The 22,095-nt window shown below is 42.7% G+C and overlaps 1 protein-coding gene across 4 annotated transcripts in view; it reads left to right on the forward strand.

Annotated features, from left to right (window-relative positions):
* The first annotated feature begins 1,195 nt into the window (after positions 1-1,195).
* Positions 1,196-22,095, forward strand: part of PAN3 (poly(A) specific ribonuclease subunit PAN3) — a 157,057-nt gene continuing 136,157 nt past the window's right edge. For all 4 annotated transcript variants that reach the window (XM_024230896.3, XM_054528848.2, XM_054528849.2 and 1 more), the window contains exon 1: positions 1,196-1,782. In XM_024230896.3, the coding sequence (XP_024086664.2) occupies positions 1,353-1,782 (430 nt within the window). In that variant the 5' untranslated portion in view covers positions 1,196-1,352. The remainder of the gene's footprint in view (positions 1,783-22,095) is intronic.

Here is a 22,095-nt window from a genome sequence, read left to right on the forward strand (position 1 = left end):
TTCAGTGTGTTACTTTTGCTCTTCTGTGACTTTGTTTGCCACAATTCCTTAAATACTTCCACCCCTCCTTTTCATAACAGCGATCTGCCGTTTGTGAACCTCTTTTATAGAGAAAAACTAGAATGTTACTTTTCCCTTCACAGCAATTCTTTAAAATTTCTGAAAGCCTTTAAAAGGGTATTAGCGCAAACATCAGAGATCGCTGAGGTTAAAACTATCTTTTAAAAATGAATTTCACCGTCTCAAAAAAAATAAAAATGAATTTCAAATCAAGGCTAGGCTGATTGGAGAAAAGCAACCTAGTATATTTATAAAGGTCTTCCAGTGCTGTCTAAGCAGTGTTGTCCCAGGTGGCATCCTACTTTTCATAATTTACCGAAGGCCCTTGGTAATATAAATACAGAGAACAGGTGCTGCACTGAGCAGGGGGTCTGTCTAAATCAACCTTTTTGGCTCCATTTTTTGATAAAGGGCCAAGAGGTTAGCGTAATCGGTCCAGTAGTTCTCATTACCTTCGAGGGGAAGGGGAAAGAGGAGAGGGGCGAAGAAAGGAAACGGGGAGAGGAAGTGTGGCAAATAGAAGATATTCTTCAGGTAGAGCCAGGGCTCGGGCCGCGTCCCCAAGTGGCCCCTCCAAACGACCGTTTACGTTGTCAATTTTCTCTTTTCAATGAAAAAAAAAAGACATCTGGCTTTTTAAGTAAGAGAATATACAAATAAGAAAGGTATCAGGTCTCGTGAGAACTTCGGCACCAGATCCGCGTCCGGAACGCCACCGAGAGCCGCCGGTCCAACCGCCGATAGCTCGCGGATGCCCCCGGGGGCCCGACGCCGGCCAGGCTTCCCCTAGCACTCCCGCTACCCATAAGCCCTCGCGTCTCGGCGCGCACGCGCAACGGCGACGGCCGTCTCAGGAAGAGGAAAATGGAATAAACAACTCGGAGGAACCAGAGCGCGAGAGAGCGAGTGGAGGCAGAATTTAAAAATAAACCGGCCCCTCCGCCCTCCCCACCCGCTTGCCGCTGCCGCTCCCTCTTCCCCTGCCCGCGCCCTCGAAGTCCCCGTCTGGGCCCGCGCGTCCACCCCGTCGTCCCGCGCGGCCCCTTTAAGAAAAGAGAACGAGAGAGTGAGTGAGAGAATCCCAACTCTCCCCCTACCCTCCCTCCTTCTACCCCCTCCTCCCTCCCCTCTCCCCTCCCCCCTCTCCCCGGGCGGCTCCGGCTCCCGCAGCGGGACAGACCCACCCGCCCAGGCTTTTATCCGGCACCGGCAGCGTCTTCCTTTCCTCCCCCGTCTATGGTGGCGGCGGCGGCTCCTCGGGCGGCGGCGGAAGACGAGGCTGCGGCGTTGCCATGAACAGTGGCGGCGGCCTCCCGCCCCCCTCGGCCGCCGCCTCCCCTTCCTCCTCCTCGCTGGCGGCGGCGGTGGCGGTGGTGGCCCCGCCGGGGGTCGGGGGTGTCCCCGGCGGGGCGGCGGTAGGAGTGAAGCTGAAGTACTGCCGCTACTACGCTAAGGATAAGACTTGCTTCTACGGGGAGGAGTGTCAGTTCCTGCATGAGGACCCTGCCGCCGGGGCTGCCCCGGGCCTCGGCCTCCATAGCAACAGCGTCCCCTTGGCTCTGGCTGGTGCACCCGTGGCCGGCTTTCCGCCGGGAGCCGTCGCGGGCGGGGGAGCTGGGCCGCCCCCCGGGCCCAAGAAGCCGGACCTGGGGGACCCGGGGACCGGAGCCGCAGCCGGCGGAGGAGGCAGCAGCGGGGGACTCGATGGACCGCGGCTGGCAAGTGAGTGTGGTTCGGGCGGGGCGGGCCGCGGCGGCGGAGGGCAGGCCTGGGCGGGATGAGGCCCTGCTGCCGACGGGAGCTGAGCACGGCCCGCGGGCTCCCCCCCTCACCTCCCAAGGCGGTCTGAGAGGCCTAGGCCAGGCCTAAGCCCTCCTTCCTTCTTCCTGCTTCCCCTCCCCACTGCCTTCGGCAAGTCGGAGAGCGCGGGGAGGTTGGGTTCCCGGGAACGTGGGTGGGAGGACTGGGGTGATGTGAGTGGGGGCGGGGAGGAAGGGGGATGGGCTGTGGCGTGCGGAGTGTGAGAAAGGGGGTGTCGTTTCCGGGGGGTGTGGAAAGGGGCTGGGTTTGCAGGCACATGTATTTTGCGTGCCCTTGTGGAGTGGCGTCTGCAGAGTGTTGAGATTCCCTAGTGGGGAGTGTGTGTGTGTGTGTGTGTGTAGGGGGCGGGAGGTGAGGGGCGGGCTTAAGGCTTCGTGGAGTAGGTTGAAAGAACGGAAAAAGTTTGTAGAAGGCTTGCGGGAGAAAGGTTTTGCAGGCAGGAAATGCTTTCTAAGGATTAGGAGGGAGCGGACTGTCGCGTTCAAAGTGTGCTCAGGTTTAATCGAGAGTTTAGAGTAGGGACTTCACAAAGACGCATTTCATCTGAGTTTCCCTGAAAGCTAGAATAAGTTTGCTGGTGTCAGCTGGGATCCTGTCTTCTATAGCTTTGTATCAAGCAAACTCTTAGCATTGTGTCTTGAATGCATGTCATGTGCAGCCTGCGTTTATGTGCAACTGAGCACTTGGGTGGGGACATCTTAAGGCTGTTTATATTTCTTTTTCATGTGTTGTTGTGTTTTTTTTTTTGGAGAGAGTCTCGCCCTGTCGCTCAGGCTGGAGTGCAGTTGCGCGATCTCAGCTCACTGCAGCCTCCGCCTCCCGAGTTCAAGCGATTCTGTTGCCTCTGCCTACGGAGTAGCTGGGACTACAGGCGCGCGCCACCACGCCCAGATAATTTTTTGTAGTTTTAGTGGAGATAGTAGTCTCGCTGTGTTGGCCAGGCTGGTCTCAAACTGCTGGCCTCAAGTGATCTGCCCTCCTCAGCCTCTCAGAGTGTGTTATCTATTGACTTGAAGCTTGTTAGTTGTTAGTGGAGTTTACAATTGAATGTGAGCGTAATCTATTAGAGAATGTTGCCTTTACGAATAGAGCCGGTGCCAGATGTTCCTGTTTTGTTTCTTAGTATATTGAGCGTTTCTAAACCAAATAGGAGTCTTACTTTCCTGGGAATTCTGGAGAACTTCTAGATCTTAAAATAATCTGATAGGCAGTTCAATTTGTACATGAGAACATTTTCTTTTTCTTAAACACTGTTAATGAACCTGATAGGAAGTTTTAGCATTTAATTGGTCTATGAGGATTATTTAATATCTTCCCCGGGGTTTTGCTTTCTTGCTTTTTCTTTTGAGACGGGATCTTCCTATGTTGCCCAAGCTGGTCTGGAACTCCTGGGCTCAAGCGATCTTCCTGCCTGGGCCTCCCAAAGTGCTGGGATTACAGGAGTGAGGCACCATGCTGGGCCAAGTGCTGTTCTGTTCTGTTTTTTTCTTTTCTCCTTTCTCTCTTCTTTCTCTTTCTTTTATAGAAGTGTTTCATTTGTTGTGATGGGCTTGACTTTAATGAAGTTATATTTGCTGAGGCTGATAATGCTAAGAAAATTAATTTGTAAATTCAGATGTTTTGTAAAACAAATGGTTACTTATGGGTGGAATTTTATCACTTTCGAGCATCAACTTTGCATTTTCAAGTTAAACTTTTGCTGGATGTGTGAGTCGTGACTCAGTAGTAATGTTTGATTAGTAACCAGTGACACTGAACAATAGTTTTACTGACAGAAAGAGACTTTTTTTTTTTTTTTTTTTTTTTTTTTTTTTGAGACGGAGGCTCGCTTGTCGCCCAGGCTGAAGTGCAGTGGTGCGATCTTGGCTCACAGCAACCTCCACCTCCCAGGTTCAAGCAATTCTCCTGCCTCAGCCTCCCAAGTAGCTGGGATTACAGGCGTGCGCCACCACGACCGGCTTATTTTTGTATTTTTAGTAGAGACGGGGTTTCACCATGTTGGCCAGGTGGGTCTCGAACTCCTGACCTCAGGTGATCCTCCTGCCTCGGCCTCCCAAAGTGCTGGGATTACAGGTGTGAGCCACTGTGCTGGCCAGAAAGAGGCACTTTTTAAAATGCTGGTGTTAGACTTCATAGGTGATCTTTCTAGGATTTTCTTTTTAAAAAATCTTTTAAAGTTTTATTTATCTATTAATCTTATTCCTGACAGACAGCCCTGACGATCATTCTAGGATTTTCTTTTTTTTTTTTTTTTGAGACGTAGTTTCGCTCTTGTTTACGACGCTGGAGTGCAATCTAGTGATCTCGGCTCACCGCAACCTTTGCCTCCCGGGTTCAAGAGATTCTCCTTCCTTAGCCTCCCTAGTAGCTGGGATTACAGGCATGCACCACCACGCCCAGCTAATATTGTAGTTTTAGTAGAGACAGGGTTTCTCCATGTTGGTCAGGCTGGTCTCAAACTCCCGACCTCAGGTGATCCGCCTGCCTCAGCCTCCTAAAGTGCTGGGATTACTGGCGGGAGCCACCGCACCTGGCCGAGGATTTTCTAATTAACACACAATAGGTAGTAGGGTTGATACTTGAAAGAGGACAGGATGTAAGCAGATGAAGATGGGAGGGGAAGGTAAGTACCCTTAAGGTGGAGGAAAAAATATTGGCAGTGGCTCAAAGGTGGGATATCTTAGGAAAATAATTGAGATATAGGGACTTGAGAGGACAGGCAGTTAATGCTGAAAAGGTATTTTAAAATTAATACTTTGTCACTTGTTAGTAAAAGTTGTCTGATTAAATAGTTGATCTGTGTATTTGGATTCTGTGGTGTTTGCTTTAGCTTGACTGGCTGAAGCCTAAGGCTCCTCTTTTCTGTGATAGGCTTTTTGGTGTCTCTCAGTAATTCCTTATGGATGGAGATTTCTTCATAAGGAATCACAACCTAGGTATTACTGAGAGATACCAAGGAGTGGGAAATAATGTTGCTCAGGAATCAGGAAAAAAGGTTGTGTTGGTAATTGTATGGCTTTTTTGAATTTTTACACTTACTGTTCATTTTTTAGACTCCTTTCTACCTTTTACTGTATTCTTATCAGTGTGCTTTGAGACAGTATTGATCTGTTTGCTTATTTTATTTTAAAAAGATGATGTCTTGCTGTGTTGTCCAGGCTGGTTTCGAACTCCTGGGCTCTAGCAATCTCCTGCCTTGACTTCTCAAAGTACTGGGATTATAGGTGTGAGCTACCACATCTGGACTTCATTTGTTAATTATGTGTGTGAGGCAGTTAAAATAGATGGCAAAATTTTTTTTTTTTTTTTGAGACAGGGACCACAGGCACTGGCTACCAAGCCCTTTTAATTATTTTGTATTTTTGGTAGAGATGAGGTTTCCCCATGTTGCCCAGGCTGGTCTCAAACTTCTGGGCTCAGAGCGATCTGCCTACCCTGTGAGCCACCATATATACCATAATTTAGTGTTTTTAATTTCCATGTTTGTGGGTTTTGATTGAATTATTTGACAACAAAAGAAACAAAAGATTTAATATAGAAGTACAAATTTCTGGTTTCCCTTTAAGGACATCTCTTACCTGTGTTGGAATTAGGGCTGTTGATAGAGCATAATTCTCTCCATTTTGACTCATTACCTAACTGGATGACTTTTATATCTAGGCATTTGAGGTTGTGACCCTAACTTTAGCACTTCACATTTGCAGAATTGTTTTTGTTTTGTTGGTGTTTCAGATAGTGTTAAAACCTTGGAGATGGGTGCATGAGAAAACTTTATTTTGCAACCATTGGAAAACTGAAGCACAAAGGCTTTTTCTTAATACACTTAGTTGCAGTGATGTTTCAACCTTATAAGGAAACCGCAATTTGGTGTTTTGTTTTGTTTTGTTTTGTTTTGTTTTGTTTTTGAGGAGGGGGTTGGGAGTTCTTGCTATGTTGTTTAGGTTGGACTCCAACTCCTGGACTCAGGTGATCCTAGCACCTCAGCCTCCTGAGTAGCTGGGACTACAGGTATGCCGTACCACGCGTAGCTTACTTAACATTTCGTATTTCTGTTAGTCTTGGGATTTTTGTAAGGCTTAAGAGTGATTTGATTTGTATTCAACCGCATTATCGATTCTTGACATTTAATGATGTAATTCTAATATTTTCAACTGGCTAGATTTTCAAAATGGCTTTAATCTTCAAAGTGTACAATTTTTTGCAGGTAAAATATTTATTATGCCAATATTTGTATTTTATGTACATTATTTGAAACCCAGTAGTTTTAATTTACCAAAATACACTTTTTAATTATCCTAATGTAGTTACTAGTGAATAAGACATGTTTCAGATAGAATCCTGGCTCTTTGACTAGCTTTGTGACTGAATGAATTTTTAAGCTTTAAGCCTCAGTTTTTCTCATCTGGAAAATGGAGATGTTATGAAAATTGCATGGCATTGCCTGCACATATTGAGGTTTCAGTCTTAGTTGTTGCTATTATTAAATATTAATAATCTATAGTTAACCTCTATATTTCCTTCTCCAAATTTTTGAGGACATACATTGAAGACTAGTAAAATAGCTACAGATTATTGAATTGTGATTGTCTGTCCAAATGGAGGAGAGCAGTGCCATGGATAACTTGAAGTTCAAATGTTGGCTTTGGAGTATGTAACGCGTAGTGTGTGGCAAAGCTGTTTTTATTTAAGCCAAGACTAACCTTTTCATCCCACAAACCTATACTAAGTGACAGAAAAGTGAGTACTGGCGATTTGCTGTTAGGATAGCTGGCATAAGTTTAAACATTTTTATTGGAATAATATACTAAGTATATCACAAAGACTTTATAATACTATTCATTTCATTCATTTAATATCCTGCTTCCAAGGTGGTAAGCTCTGATTTAGGTGATAGGAACAACAACAGCAACAAAAAAACATAATTCAGCCCTAATGGAGTTTACATTCTAGTGTGGCTATAAACATCTATAAGGTAATACTTGGTTTCGATAAGTTTTTTTTTTTTTTTTTTGAGATGGAGTCTCGCTCTGTTGCTCAGAGTGGAGTGCAGTGGCGCAGTCTCGGCTCACTGCAAGCTCCGCCTCCCAGGTTCACGCCATTCTCCTGCCTCAGCCTCCTGAGTAGCTGGGACTACAGGCGCCCGCCACCACGCCCAGATAATTTTTTTGTATTTTTAGTAGAGACGGGGTTTCACCATGTTAGCCAGGATGGTCTTGATCTCCTGACCTCGTGATCCACCCGCCTCGGCCTCCCAAAGTGCTGGGATTACAGGCGTGAGCCACTGGGCCAGGCCGGTTTCGATAAGTTTTGTGAGGAAAACTCGAGGGATAACATAACTCCAGGTAAGAGTCAGTTAACGAATAAAGCACTTTTTCCTGTAAAAGTGCATTTGATGAGATCGGGCGTGTTCAGAGTGGTATGATCATAGACTGAAAGTGCATTTGACATGACCCTTTAAGAAGATAAATGATTATCAAAAGCAAACCAAAACATCATCCTTTTTTTTTTTTTTTTTTTTTTTTTTCTCAGAGCCTCACTCTGTAGCCCAGGCTGGAGTGCACTGGCGAGATCTTGGCTCACTGCCACCTCTGCTGCCCAGGTTCAAGCGGTTCTCCTGCCTCAGCCTCCGAAGTAGCTGGGATTACAGGAGCCTGCCACTGCGACTGGCTAATTTTCGTATTTTTAGTAGAGATGGGGTTTCACCATCTTGGCCAGGCTGGTCTTGAACTCCTGACCTCGTGATCCACCTGCCTCGGCCTCCCAAAGTGCTGGGACTACAGGCGTGAGCCACCGCACCCGGCCCAATATCATCCTTTTATATGTCATTTTGAGGAATTTTTTTCCCCAATTTTAAATGAACTTTATATTTTGAGATAATTGTAGAATCACCTGAAATTGTAAGATACAATACGGATATCTCATGTACTCTTCTTTTATAAAGGATAGTAACATCTTTTATAGCTGTAGTGCAGTATCATGGCCAGTATTGATTGCTGTAGTCTACTTGTTCACATTTCCACGGTCTTATTTGCACTTGTGTGTGTGTGTGTGTGTGTGTGTGTGTACGTATTACAGATGGTGCCTAACTTAATGGTTTGGCTTTCAATTTTTTGACTTTATTTTTGACAATTTTTTGAGACAGAGTCTCACTCTATCACCCAGGCTGGAGTGCAGTGGTGCGATCTCTGCTCACTGCAACCTCCGCCTCCTGGGTTCAAGCGATTCTCATGCCACAGACCCGCAAGTAGCTGGACTTACAGACGCACGCCACCATGCCTAGCTAATTTATTTGTCTTTTTAGTAGAGACAGGGTTTCATCATGTTGGCCAGGTGGGTCTCAAACTCCTGACCTCAAGCAATCCGCTCACGTTGACCTCCCAAAGTGCTAGGATTATAGGCGTGACCCACTGTGCCTGGGCTAATTTGTTTTTAACTTTTAATTTTTTTTAAGGAAACGGGGCTGGCCTTGAACTTCTGGCCTCAAGCAATACTCCTGCCTTGGTCTCTGAAGTAGCTGGGATGACAGGTGGGAGCCACCGTGCCGAGCTAATTTTTTTTTTTTTTTTTGAGACAGTTTCCCTCTGTCACCCAGGCTGGAGTGCAGTGGTGCAGTTTTGGCACACTGCAGCCTCCACCTCCCAGGTTCAAGTGATTCTCAATTCTCATGTCTCGGCCTCCTGAGTAGCTGGGATTACAGGCTTGTGCCACCACACCCAGCTAATTTTTATATTTTTAGTAGAGATGAGGGTTTCACCATGTTGGCCAGGCTGGTCTCGAACCCCTAACTTAAAGTGATCCACCTGCCTCAGCCTCCCAAAGTGCTGGGATTGCAGGTGTGAGTCACTGTGCTTGGCCCTGAGTTTTTACATGATGAAAGGTACACTTTTTTGGTAAAAATTTACATTGGAATAGAAGTGTATAAAGTCAAAATAAATCAGTCTCCTCATCTTATTGCCCAGGGTTAATCGTTATTAATAGTCCGTGTGTTTAGATCTTTTCTTTTCTACACATTGTATGGTATAGACATATATCTAGTATATATATTAAAATATATGTATACCATATATATACCTATATATACTATATATTTTTTTTCCTCTCTCTCTCTCTGTCTCTCTCTCTCTCGTATTAGCTTGGGTTGCCAAAAGAAAATATTATAGGCTGGGTAGTTAACTTCCCCCCGCCCCTCCTCCCCCCATAGATCCAGGAACTTCAGTGGCTAGGTGGTTTAAACAACAGAAATGTATTTTCTCAGACTTTCAGAGGTTGGAAGTCCCAGATGAGGAGTTGGGTTCCTGGTGAGGGCTCTCTCCTGGCTATATTATCTAGGTATGTGAGCACCCAAACCTAGATGGTATAGCCTACTGCATGCTAGGTGATATGGTCTATAACCTGTTGCTTCTAGGCCACAAACTTGTACAGCCTGTTACTGTACTGAATACTTTAGGCAGTGGTATACAAAGGTAAGTATTTGTGTATTAAAACATTTAAACAGGCCAGTCGCGGTGGCTTACACCTGTAATCCCAATACTCTGGGAGGCCGAGGCAGGCGGATCATGAGGTCAAGAGATAGAGACCATCCTGGCCAACATGGAGAAAGCCTGCCTCTACTAAAAATACAAAAACTTAGCTGGGCGTGGTGGAGCATGCCTGTAGTCCCAGCTACTCGGGAGGCTGAGGCAGGAGAATTGCTTGAACCCGGGAGGCGGAGGTTGCAGGGTTGCAGCGACCTGAGATCGTGCCACTGCATTCCAGCCTGGTGACAAAGCAAGACTCCATCTCAAAAAAAAAAAAAAAAAAAAAAAGGAAAGAAAAAAATAGAAAAGGTACAGTAAAAATATAGCGTTACAGTTTTATGTGATCACCATCGTACATTTGGTCTGTTATTGACCAAAACATTGTTACCAACAAATCAATATATATTTGTGTCTCATTTCAGTACTTAGTAATTAGTACTGGACCGAAATTTTAATTTTATTGCAGTTTCTTACAAAATAAAACTAGCCTTTGGCTAGTCATTCGGTCTGTGTGAAAATACATTTCTTTGCAGATGGTCCCCACACTTTGAATTTACAATTCATTTATCAGAATGTAGCCCCATCCATAAGTCAAGGAACATCTAGATTTACGATGATTCGACTTCCAGTTTTTGACTTTAGGATGAGTTTATTCAGGCATTAAACGCATTTTGACGTAACAGTACTGACGTGGAATAGTTACATCCCAATAAAACCCTTGTTAAGTAGAAACTATTGTTAAGTTGAAAATGTGTTTAATTCTCCTAACCCATCAAACATCATAGCTTAGCCTAGCCTACCTTAAATATGCTCAGAATGCTTACATTAGCTACAGTTGGGCAAAATTACCTGACAGCACAGTATACTGTATCAGTTGTTTACCCTCCTAATTGAGTGGTTCACTGGGAGCTGTAGCCTGCTGCCATTGTGCAACTTTGTGACATAGTATGATACCACGAATCACTAACCTGGGAAAAGATTAAACCTCAAAATTTGAAATATGGTTTCTACTGAACTCATATCATTTTTCACATCATCATAAAGTCAAACCATCATAGTTAGTTGGGAATTGTCTAAGTAAGGGTATGCAGATCTCACTAATCCTGGCTGAGTCAGTTGGCATGTACGTAATAGCCCTCTTCCCTGAAAAAAGCTTTGTCTTTTCTGATATCTCTTTTGGCATTATCTCTCTTGCTTTTTCTGTAAAAAATAAAGATACTATTCCTATTTTTCTAAAGCTAGTTTGATTTTTTTTTTTTTCTTTTCTTTTTGAGACAAAGTCTTGCTCTGTTTCCCATGCTGGAGTGCAGTGGTGTGATCACAGCTCTTTGCAGTCTCGACCTGCTGGGCTCAAGTGATTCTTCTGCCTCAGCCTCCCAAGTAGCTGAGACTACAGGCATAAGCCACCATGTCCAGCTTATTTTTAAATTTTTTATAGAGATGGGGTCTCCCTGTGTTTCCCAGGCTGTTCTCTAACTCCTGGGCTCAAGTGATCCTCCTGTCTCGGCCTCCGAGAATGTTGGAATTAAAGACCACCACACCCTGCCTAAAGCTAGTTTTATATTATAGCGTGTGTGTGTATATATGTATTTTTTAGAGATGGGGTCTTGCTCATTTGCCCAGGCTGGAGTGCTGTGGTACAATCATAGCTCGCTGCAGCGTTGAACTCCTGGGCTCTAGCAAATCTCTCCTCAGTCCACTGAGTAGCTGGGACTACAGGCATGTACCACCATGCCTGGTTATATATTTTTAATATTAAAAAAAATGCCAGTGTCAGAAAAATAAACTATATCTTGTTTTTGGAATTAGAAATGTAATACATGCACAGGCTAAAAATTTGAATAGCGCAAAAGGGTACATAGTGAAAAATAGCCTCCTTCCCTCCCTAGTTACCTGATCCCTGTCTCCCAGAGACACTCTTTCTAGCTTATTTGGGGTAGCCACTGACAAATATTCTTTGCCTATACTATTATTCATATGTTTATATTTCTCTATGTCTAACACATTAACACACATATATACACATATGCATGAGTGCACACATGGAAGCCTAATGTACTCTGAATTTTCTTACCTGATGGCTTATCTTGTAGTTTGTTCCACATTCACACATAGAAATCTACTTTATTCTTTCTCGTGGCTGTGTAAATATTCCATTATATGTTTATATTATTCGATTCTTTATAATGGGTATTTCAGTTGTTTATAGTCTTGCTATTATTACAAATGTTGGCACAAAGTTATGTTTTAATGTACTATATATATTTATTTACATATACATTTACACAATTATGTGATATATACTTAAGAAGCATATAGAGTCTTCAGCAATCTGGTTCACACTTGATACATTAAAAAAAAATACTGTGTGGGGTGTGGTGACTCATACCTGTAATCCCAGTACTTTGGAAGGCCGAGACAGGAAGGTTGCCTGAGCTCAGAAGTTTGAGCCCAGCCTGGGCAATGTAGTGAGACTCTGTTTCTACTAAAAACAAAAAAAAATTAGCTAGGCTTGGTGGTGCACCTGTAGTCCCAGCTACTCAGGAGGCTGATGTGAGAGGATTGCTTGAACCCAGGAGACCCAGGAGGTAGAGGATGCAGTGAGCCGTGATCACGCCACTGCCCTCCAGCAAGACCCTGTCTCCAGAAAAAAGAAAAAAGAAACCCACTGTATTTATATACCATTGGTTGAAAATAAGATACTTGAAATATTCATTCATATCTGCCCCAGTAAAATTTTTCTCCCCAATGGCTCACATATCTAGAAATAGTTACATAAATCACATCTTTGATAACTTAATAAGTTGATATTTGTAAGTAGCCTAGTAGTCGCTAGAAAGTTTCATTTGGGTATGTAATAAAATTATATTGTTATTGATTATTTACTAGTTGATCTACATTCATGTTTTGTTTGTTTTGCTTTGTTTTTAGAGGTCTTGCTCTGTCACCCAGGCTATAGTGCAGTGGCACACTTGTAGCTCACTGCATGCACCCTTGAACTCCTGTGCTCAAGTTACCCTCTTGCCTCAGCCTCCTTAGTAGTTAGGTCTACAGGGACAGGCAACCACCCTGACTAATTTTTTAAATTTTTCGTAGAGACAGGGTCTTGCTGTGTTGCCCAGGATGGTCTTGAACTCCTGGCCTCAAGTGAACCTCTCACCTTAGTGGGCCAAAGTGTTGTGCTGGGGTTATAGGCATAAGCCACCATGCCAAGCCTACATTCTTTATATAGATATCTTACGCTGCTTTTAGAGATATCAAATACAGCAGTTATATAGTTGGAAAAAGCTGGAAAGGACTTTATATATCTTTATTTTAACTTTCTTATTTTGCTCCTCTATTTCTAAGTTTACTCTGCTGTAATACTGATGTTCCTTAATTTGATGGTATACTTGATTGAGAGATGAGATCACGGTGAAGAAGGACAAAATGGAATGAGGCTTTTTAAATTCCATAAGTCAGTTTTTATGGTTCATAGATGCTGTGGCAATATGTCAGCTATCTCTGAGGAAGAGCCTCCTTGATACGTGATGGGACAGGGAATCTTCTGCCCACTCCCAAAACTTTGGAAAATTAGTAAGGCAGCATTTAAAGAAAATTTTTAGCGAGGTCCTCAGATATGATATATATTATAAAAAGATTTAATGTGGGCCGGGCGCTGTGGCTCATGCCTGTAATCCCAGCACTTTGGGAGGCCGAGGCGGGCAGATCATGAGGTCAGGAGATCGAGACCATCCTGGCTAACACGGTGAAATCCCGTCTCTACTAAAAATACAAAAAAATTAGCCGGGCTTGGTGGTGGGCGCGGTGGCGGGCACCTGTAGTCCCAGCTACTCGGGAGGCTGAGGCAGGAGAATGGCGCAAACCCGGGAGGCGGAACTTGGCAGTGAGCCGAGATCACGCCACTGCCCTCCAGCCTAGGCGACAGAGTGAGACTCCGTCTCCAAAAAAAAAAAAAAAAAAAAAAGATTTAATGTATATATAGGTAATATCTTTGAAAAACTTAGATTACGACAAGCATTCAGCTTAGTGTAATTTGGGCTAATAATAAATGGAGATTAATTCATTTAATTGGTTAATAAACATTTATTGCGTGTTTACTCTGTTAGGTACTGTTTTAGGTTCTTAGGATATCTTAGTGAACCAAATAGATTACAGAAAAATCCCTTCCTTTGTAGACCTTACATCTTAATGGGTAAGGCAGACAGTATTTATAAATATAACCCCAGTAATTGTATAGTATGTTAAAAGATGACAAGTCCTACTAAAAACAAAAGGGTAATAGAGTAAGAGGCAATGGGAGTGTAGGAATAGGGTTGTTATAGAATGAAATAGGGATATCAAGGTAAACCTCACTGGGGTTGAAATTTGAGTGTAGACTGGAGAATGATAACCAAGCCAGTCATCAGGAGAAAGAGTATCTCAGGCAGAGGGATAGAAGGCTAATAGGTTGGTGTGGAGTGAGGAACAGGGAAGAATTAAGATTTTTGCTTTTATTTGATGTCAAAAGGAGTGATAGAATCTAAGATTTTAAAAGAGTTCTGTGGGCCGGGTGTGGTGGCTCACGCCTGTAATCCCAGCATTTGGGGAGGCCGAGGTGGGCAGATCATGAGGTCAGGAGATCGAGACCATCCTGGCTAACACGGTGAAACCCCGTCTCTACTAAAAATACAAAAAATTAGCCAGGCATGGTGGTGGGCACCTGTAGTCCCAGTTACTCGGCAGGCTGAGGCAGGAGAATCACGTGAACCTGGGAGTCGGAGCTTGCAGTGAGCTGGGATTGCGCCACTGCACTCCAGCCTGGGCGACAGAGCCAGACTCCGTCTCAAAAAAAAAGAAAAAGAAAAAAGGTTCTGTGGTAAGAGGGCAGGAGAGAATTTAGGAGATTATTTGCAGTAATCCAGCAAGAGATGATGGTGGTTTAGGCAGGTTACAGCATTGAAAGTGGCAAGAACTAGTCAGATTTCAGACATGTTTTCCAGATAGAGCCAATATAATTTCACTTTGAGTGTAGGGCACTGGAGAGAGGAGTCAGGAGTTGGTTTCAAGAGTGTGGAAGGTCGTGGATGGACTTGGTGCCAGCTGAGATGAGGAAGGCTGCAGACAGAGCACATATGAGAGAGCAGATCAGGAGTTTGGTTTTGAACATGTTACTTTGAGAGATATATTAGCCATTCAAGTGGAGATTTTGAGGAGGTAGGTAGATATGAGCCTGGAGTTCTCGAGAGAGATTAGGACTGTAGATGATAAACTTCAAGTCTTCAGTGTATATATGGCATTTAAAATCAAGGAACTGTATGAGTTCACCAAGGAATATGGCTTCTATAAGAACTTGGGAAACACAAATCTATTGATAAATCAGTAGGCTATTTTCTTTTTCTCAGGAGAAAGAAAGAATAGGTAAGTAACATTTGGGTTCTACATATGTGCCAGTCATGCCATATATATATTTGCATACACTATCCCATCACATTTAATAACTATTTCATGAGATAGATAGTGTTTTCATTTGACAGGTTAAAACTAGCACTTAAAAAAAGGCTAGTTTTAATAAGCAAACAATTAAAAATCCTCTCTCTATCCCCTGCTATATGACCTTAAGAAATTGAAGTCAGAGGCTGGGGCCTGTGGCTCATGCCTGTAATCCCAGTACTTTGGGAGGGTGAGGGGGGTGGATCGCCTTAGGTCAGGAGTTTGAGACTAGCCTGGCCAACCTGGTGAAACCCTGTCTCTACTAAAAACACAAAAATTAGCTGGGCGTAGTGGTGGGCGCCTGTAATGCCAGCTACTCAGGAGGCTGAGGCAAGAGAATCACTTGAACCCAGGAGGCGGAGGTTGGAGTGAGCCGAGATGGCGCTATTGCACTCCAGCTTGGGCAACAAGAGTGAAACTCTGTGGAAAAAAAACAAAAAACAAAAAAAAATGTGTATCTTATTACAGTTGAGTCCTTTTGTGAGACGAACATTCAATCTTTGCTAGATTATTCTAGTTAGCTACCTTTGTATGGTTAGGTTAGCATGGAGCTAAAGATAAATGTCCTGTTTGAAAAAATGACAGCCCTTCAGAAAACTCTGGCAGTTTACAGAAGAAATACAAATGGCCAGTAGGTATATAAAAGTTCCTAACAAGTGAATAAAAGCAAATTAAAACAGGCATTCACTTGTTTATCTTTTACCTTTCAAGTTGATAAGAGCACAAAGATTGTTGATACCTAGTGTTTGTGTGGGTATGGGGGGGAAAAGACACTCTGGTATGACACTTTTAGAGGTCAGTATTCATTAAAATTTAAGATGTCCGAAATGCAAATCAAAACCACAATGAGATACCATCTCACACCAGTTAGAATGGCAATCATTAAAAAGTCAGGAAACAACAGGTGCTGGAGAGGATGTGGAGAAATAGGAACAGTTTTACACTGTTGGTGGGACTGTAAACTAGTTCAACCATTGTGGAAGTCAGTGTGGCGATTCCTCAGGGATCTAGAACTAGAAATACCATTTGACCCAGCCATCCCATTATTGGGTATATACCCAAAGGACTATAAATCATGCTGCTATAAAGACACATGCACACGTATGTTTATTGCGGCACTATTCACAATAGCAAAGACTTGGAACCAACCCAAATGTCCAACAAGGATAGACTGGATTAAGAAAATGTGTCACATATACACCATGGAATACTATGCAGCCATAAAAAATGATGAGTTCATGTCCTTTGTAGGGACATGGATGAAATTGGAAATCATCATTCTCAGCAAACTATCGCAAGAACAAAAAACCAAACACCGCATGTTCTCACTCATAGATGGGAATTGAACAATGAGAACACATGGACACAGGAAGGGGAACATCACACTCTGGGGACTGTTGTGGGGTGGGGGGAGGGGGGAGGGATAGCATTAGGAGATATACCTAATGCTAAATGGCGAGTTAATGGGTGCAGCACACCAACATGGCACATGTATACATATGTAACTAACCTGCACGTTGTGCACATGTACCCTAAAAGTATAATAATAATAAAACAAAAAAAAAAGAAAATTTAAGATGTCCACGTCCTTTGGCACAATAGTTTATTGTTAGACTCATTCTGTGGAAACACAGGATATATGTACAGAGTTATTCACCGCAGCCGATCTGAGGTAGTGAAAAGTTGAAAATAGTGAAATTCCTGTTAATAAGGGTGTTATCCATATAGCAGGATATCATACAGCAGTAAAAACAAGCAAGAGTTTTATATACAGACAAGATGCTTAAAATATATTACTAAATAGGAAGAAGAAGTTACAAAACAGTATGTATAATACGCCTTTTTTTTTTTTTTTTTTTTTTTTGAGACCGAGTCTCGCTGTGTTGCCAGCCTGGAGTGCAATGGCGCGATCTCGGCTCACTGTAACCTCCGCATCCTGGGTTCAAGCGATTCTCCTGCCTCAGCCTCCCGAGTAGCTGGGATTACAGGCACCCACCACCAGGCCTGGCTAATTTTTGTATTTTTTTAGTAGAGACGGGATTTCACCATGTTGGCCAGGATGGTCTCGATCTCTTGACCTTGTTATCCTCCCGCCTCGGCCTCCCGAAGTGCTGAAATTACAGGCGTGAGCCACCATCCCTGGTCGTAATACACTTTTAAAAGATATGTAAGAAGAAAAGATCTAGAGACAGCACTGAGTTGTTAATGTTAGTATTTCTGTGGTGGCATGATGGGAAACTTTGATTTCTGTATTTCTGAATATTTTTTCCTCAAGTCTCTTATAATCAGAAAAAGAATCAGTAAAGATAACTAACATACACACATACGAAAGACGAACCCAAACCAGCCCTCCAGATGCTAGCTTACAACAAGATTTAGCAAAATAATTGGAAATGCATGTGTTTGCTAGTTTCTCCAAAATTCAGCGTTAGCCTTCTGAGCTCATCCATGGGTTTGGATGATCTTAAACTGATACTTTATGTGACAAGTAAGCTGGTTTTAGAAATAAAATTTTCTCTCTGTTATTAAATTTCTAGCCACATTACTAGAAAACAATAATGGAAAACTTTTTAGGCCATTTATTGCTTAATTGGCAGCTTTTGATTATGTAGAAAATAGTAATTATCTTGGCATAGATCTCAAACTAAAACTGGTTTATTGGAGGATATTTTTCGGTCAGTATTCAGATTGATGATACTAAATAGCTTCACCCAAGATCCCAATTTATTTAGTTGTTGATGTTCAAGTTTGTAGTAAGTTCATCTTGGAATGCCTATGGTATTGCAGCACTCCCCAGAATCAGCTGTTTTTACCAGTCTTACTGCACTGCATTTCTTTTCTGATTGAAGAGGCTAGGTAATAATGTATATCATAAACATGTTCAGGTCAAAACAGTGTACTGTATACACTCCAGTGAAACAGTGGGATCTCAGCTGGGTACTTGTCGTTAAGCCACTTGATTCATCTAAAATTTCTGTTTCGGGTTTTGTTTTTTTTTTTTTTTCTTACTATAGGCCTTGCTGTGGCTATCTTGGTGTATAGGTATGACAACTTCCTTAAGAGCCAGTTTGCCAGATAGACCTTGCAGTTTGTATTTTTTATATATTTATATATTTTGAGACAGAGTTTCGCTCTTGTCGCCCAGGGTGGAGTACAATGGCGCGATTTTGGCTGACTGCAACCTCTGCCTCTAGGATTCAAGTGAGTCTCCTGCCCCAGCCTCTCAAGTAGCTGGGATTACAGGTGCCCACCACTACGCCCAGCTAATTTTTTGTATTTTTAGTAGAGACAGGGTTTCTCCATGTTAGCCAGGCTGGTCTCAAACTCCTGACCTCAGGCGATGCCCCCACTTTAGCCTCCCAAAGTGCTAGGATTACAGGTGTGAGCCACCACGCTCGGCCTGACTTTGCAGTTTTTTTTTCTTTTCTTTTCTTTTTTTTTTTTTGAGATAGAGTCTCGCTCTGTCACCCAGGCTGTAGTGCAGTGGCGCCATCTCAGCTCACTGCAAGCTCCACCTCCTGGGTTCACGCCATTCTCCTGCCTCGGCCTCCCGAGTAGTTGGGACTACAGTCGCCCACCACCGCGCCCAGCTAATTTTTTTGTATTTTTTTTTTTTTTTTTTAGTAGAGACGGCGTTTCACCGTGGTCTCGATCTCCTGACCTCGTGATCCGCCCGCCTCGGCCTCCCAAAGTGCTGGGACTATAGGCATGAGCCACCATGCCCGGCGACTTTGCAGTTTTTTAAACAATGTTAACTTTCCTCCCTAGAGGTCTGATACCTCTGCAGGTAACTCACTGTTGACTAAATGACGTAGTATATGTGTTCTCTGGGCACTGACTAGAGAATGTAATTTAATTATTAAACATATATTTAACATTTCTGTGCTAGGTATCATATAGATACTGGGGAATACAAAGACATATCAGGTTGGACACAGTGGCCTGTAATCCCAGCACTTTGGGAGGCCGAGGCGGGTGAATCACTTGAGGTCAGGAGTTTGAGACCAGCCTTGCCAACATGGTGAAACCCGTCTCTACCAAAAATACAAAAAAATTAGCCAGGCGTGGTGGCATGTGTCTGTATTCTCAGCTACTGGGAGGCTGAGGAAGGAGATTTGCATGAACCTGGGGGGTGGAGGCTGCAGTGAGCCGAGATGGCGCCAGTGCACTCCAGCCTGGGCAACAGAGTGAGACTCCATCTCGAAAAAAAATAAAAATTAAAAAACAAAGATATATAGACATGGCCCTGGTCATTTGTGAGTGCATAGATTAATAAAGGAGTTTGACATTATAAATTATGACATAGTGTGATATATATACACATCTCATATATCCACACACATATACATGAAATGTATAACAAACTCTATTCAGGGATATTTTGAGAGGTGATATTTGAAATATTTTTCAAAAGATGTATGAGGCATACATACCTGGTAGAAAAGGGCATTCTAGGTAGATGAGAAAAGACACAGATTTTGAGAGGAAGCACTATTCATAGTTTTATAGTCATCTGATGTGGTTAGAGAATAGGCCAATTATGGAGAGTGGTACCAGATAATAAGCTGTGGCCACATTGTGAAGGCCTTTCTAGGTTATGCTAGTAAGTGATATGATAAGATCTGTGTTTTACCACCCCCAAAGCTGGCAGAAGACAAGAAATAACCAAAATCAGAGCTGAACTGAATAAAGTTGAGATGCAAGAAACCATACAAAAGATCAGTGAAAAGAGAAGTTGGTTATTTAATATAATAAATAAGATTGCTAGACTGCTAACTAGACTAATACAGAAAAAAGAAGATCCAAATAAACACAGTCAGAAATGACAAAGGGGACATTACCACCTACCCCGCAGAAATACAAAAAACCCTCAGAGACTATTATGACCACCTCTATGCATGTAGGGTAGAAAACCTACAATAAATGGATACATTCCTGGAAATATACCTCCTAAGATTGAACCAGAGAGAAATTGAAACCCTGAACAGAGCAATAATGAATTCTGAAATTGAATCAGTAATAAAAAACCTACCAACCAGAAAAAGCCCAGGACCAAATGGATTCAAAGCCGAATTCTACCAGACATATTAATATAAAGAGCTGGTACAATTCCTACTGAAACTATTAAAAAAAAAATGGAAGAGGAGGGGATTCCTCCCTATCTCATTCAATGACCAGCATCATCCTGATACCAAAACCTGGCAGAGACTCAACAAAAAACAAAAGCTTCAGGCCAATATCCTTGATAAACATAGATGCAAAAATCTTCAACAAAATACTAGCAAACTGAATCCAGCAGCATAACAAAAAGCTAATCCACCAGGCTGGGAGCAGTAGCTTAGGCCTGTAGTCTCAGCACTTTGGTAGCCAAGGCAGGTAGATTGCTTGAGGCCAGAAGTTCAAGACCAGCCTGTGTAACATGGTGAGTACCTATGTCTACCAAAAAATTAAAAAAACTAGCTGGGTGTGGTGGCACACACCTGTAGTTCCAGCTACTTGAGAAGCTGAGGTGGAAGGATGGCTTGGGCCTGGGAGGCAGAGGTTGCAGTGAGCTGAGATTGGGCCATGGTACTCCAACCTGGGCAACAGAGTGAGACCCTGTCCAAAAAAAAAAAAAAGCTAAATCACCATGATCAAGTAGGCTTTACCCCTGAGTTGCAAGACTGGTTGGGCATACACAAATCAATAAATGTTACCCGTCACATAAACAGAGCTAAAAACAACCATATTATCATCTCAATAGATGTAGAAAAGGTTTTCCATAAAATTCAACATCCCTTCATGTTAAAAACCCTCAATAAACTAGGCATTGAAGGAACACACTTCAAAATAATGAGAGCCATGTATGACAAACCCACAGCCAGCATCATAACTGAATGGGCAAAAGCTTGAGAACTGGATGGAACAAGACAAGGATGCCTACTCTCAACACTGCTATTTGACATAGTACTAGAAGTCCTAGCCAGAGCAATCAGGCAAGAGAAAGAAATAAAAGGCATCCAAATAAGAAGAGAGGAAGTCAAACTATGCCTGTATATGATATGATTTTATACCTAGAAAACCTCATAGTCTCTGCCCAGAAGCTCCTAAATCTGACAAACAACTTCAGCAAAGTTTCAGGATACAAAATCGATGTACAAAAATCCGTAGCATATCTATACACCAACAGCATCCAAGCTGAGTGCCAAATCAAGAATGCAGTCCTATTCACAATAGCCGTGAAAAATAAAATACCTAGGAATACAGCTAACCAGGGAGGTGAAAGAGCTCTACAATGATAATTAGGAAACACTGCTAAAATAAATCAGAGATAACACAAACAAATGGAAAAACATTCGATGCTCATGGATAGGAGGAATCAATATTGTTAAAATGGCCATACTGCCCAAAACAAAGTAAATATTCAGTGGTTTTCCTATCAACCTGCCAATGACACTCTTCACAGAATTAGAAAAGACTGTTCTGAAATTCATATGGAACCAAAAAACAGCCTGAATAGCCAAAGCAATCCTACACAAAAAGAGCAAAGCATCACATTACCTGATTTCAAACTATACTTCAAGCCCGTAGTAATCAAAACAGCGTGGTACTGGTACAAAAACAGTGACATAGACCAATAGAACAGAATAGAGAGCCCAGAAATAAAGCCTCACACCTACAACCATCTGATCTTCCACGGAGTTGACAAAAACGAGCAATGGGGAAAGGACTTCCTGTTCAGTAAATGGTGCTGAGATAACTGGCTAGCCGTATTCAAAAGATTGAAACTGGACACCTTTGTTACACCATATACAAAAAATTAACTCATTGTGGATTAAAGACTTAAATGTAAAACCTAAAACTATAAAAACCCTTGAAAACCTAGGAAATACCATTCTGGACATATGCCCCGGCAAAGATTTCATGATGAAGATGCCAAAAGCAATGGCGACAACAACAAAAAATTGACAAATGAGACCTAATTAAACTAAGGAGCTTCTGCACAGCAAAATAAACTATCAATAGAGTAAGCAGGCAACCCACAGAATAGGACAAAATATTTGTAAATGGTGCATCTGACAAAGGTCTGATATCCAGAATCTATAAGGAACTTAACAAGCAAAAAACAACTCCATTAAAAACTGGGCAAAGGACATGAACAGACGCTTTTCAGAAGAAGACATATACTCAGCCAATGAGCATATGAAAAAATGCTCAACGCTGGCTGGGCGTGGTGGCTCACGCC

This window comes from Pongo abelii, chromosome 14, assembly GCF_028885655.2.
Source record: "Pongo abelii isolate AG06213 chromosome 14, NHGRI_mPonAbe1-v2.0_pri, whole genome shotgun sequence".
Taxonomy (NCBI): domain Eukaryota; kingdom Metazoa; phylum Chordata; class Mammalia; order Primates; family Hominidae; genus Pongo; species Pongo abelii.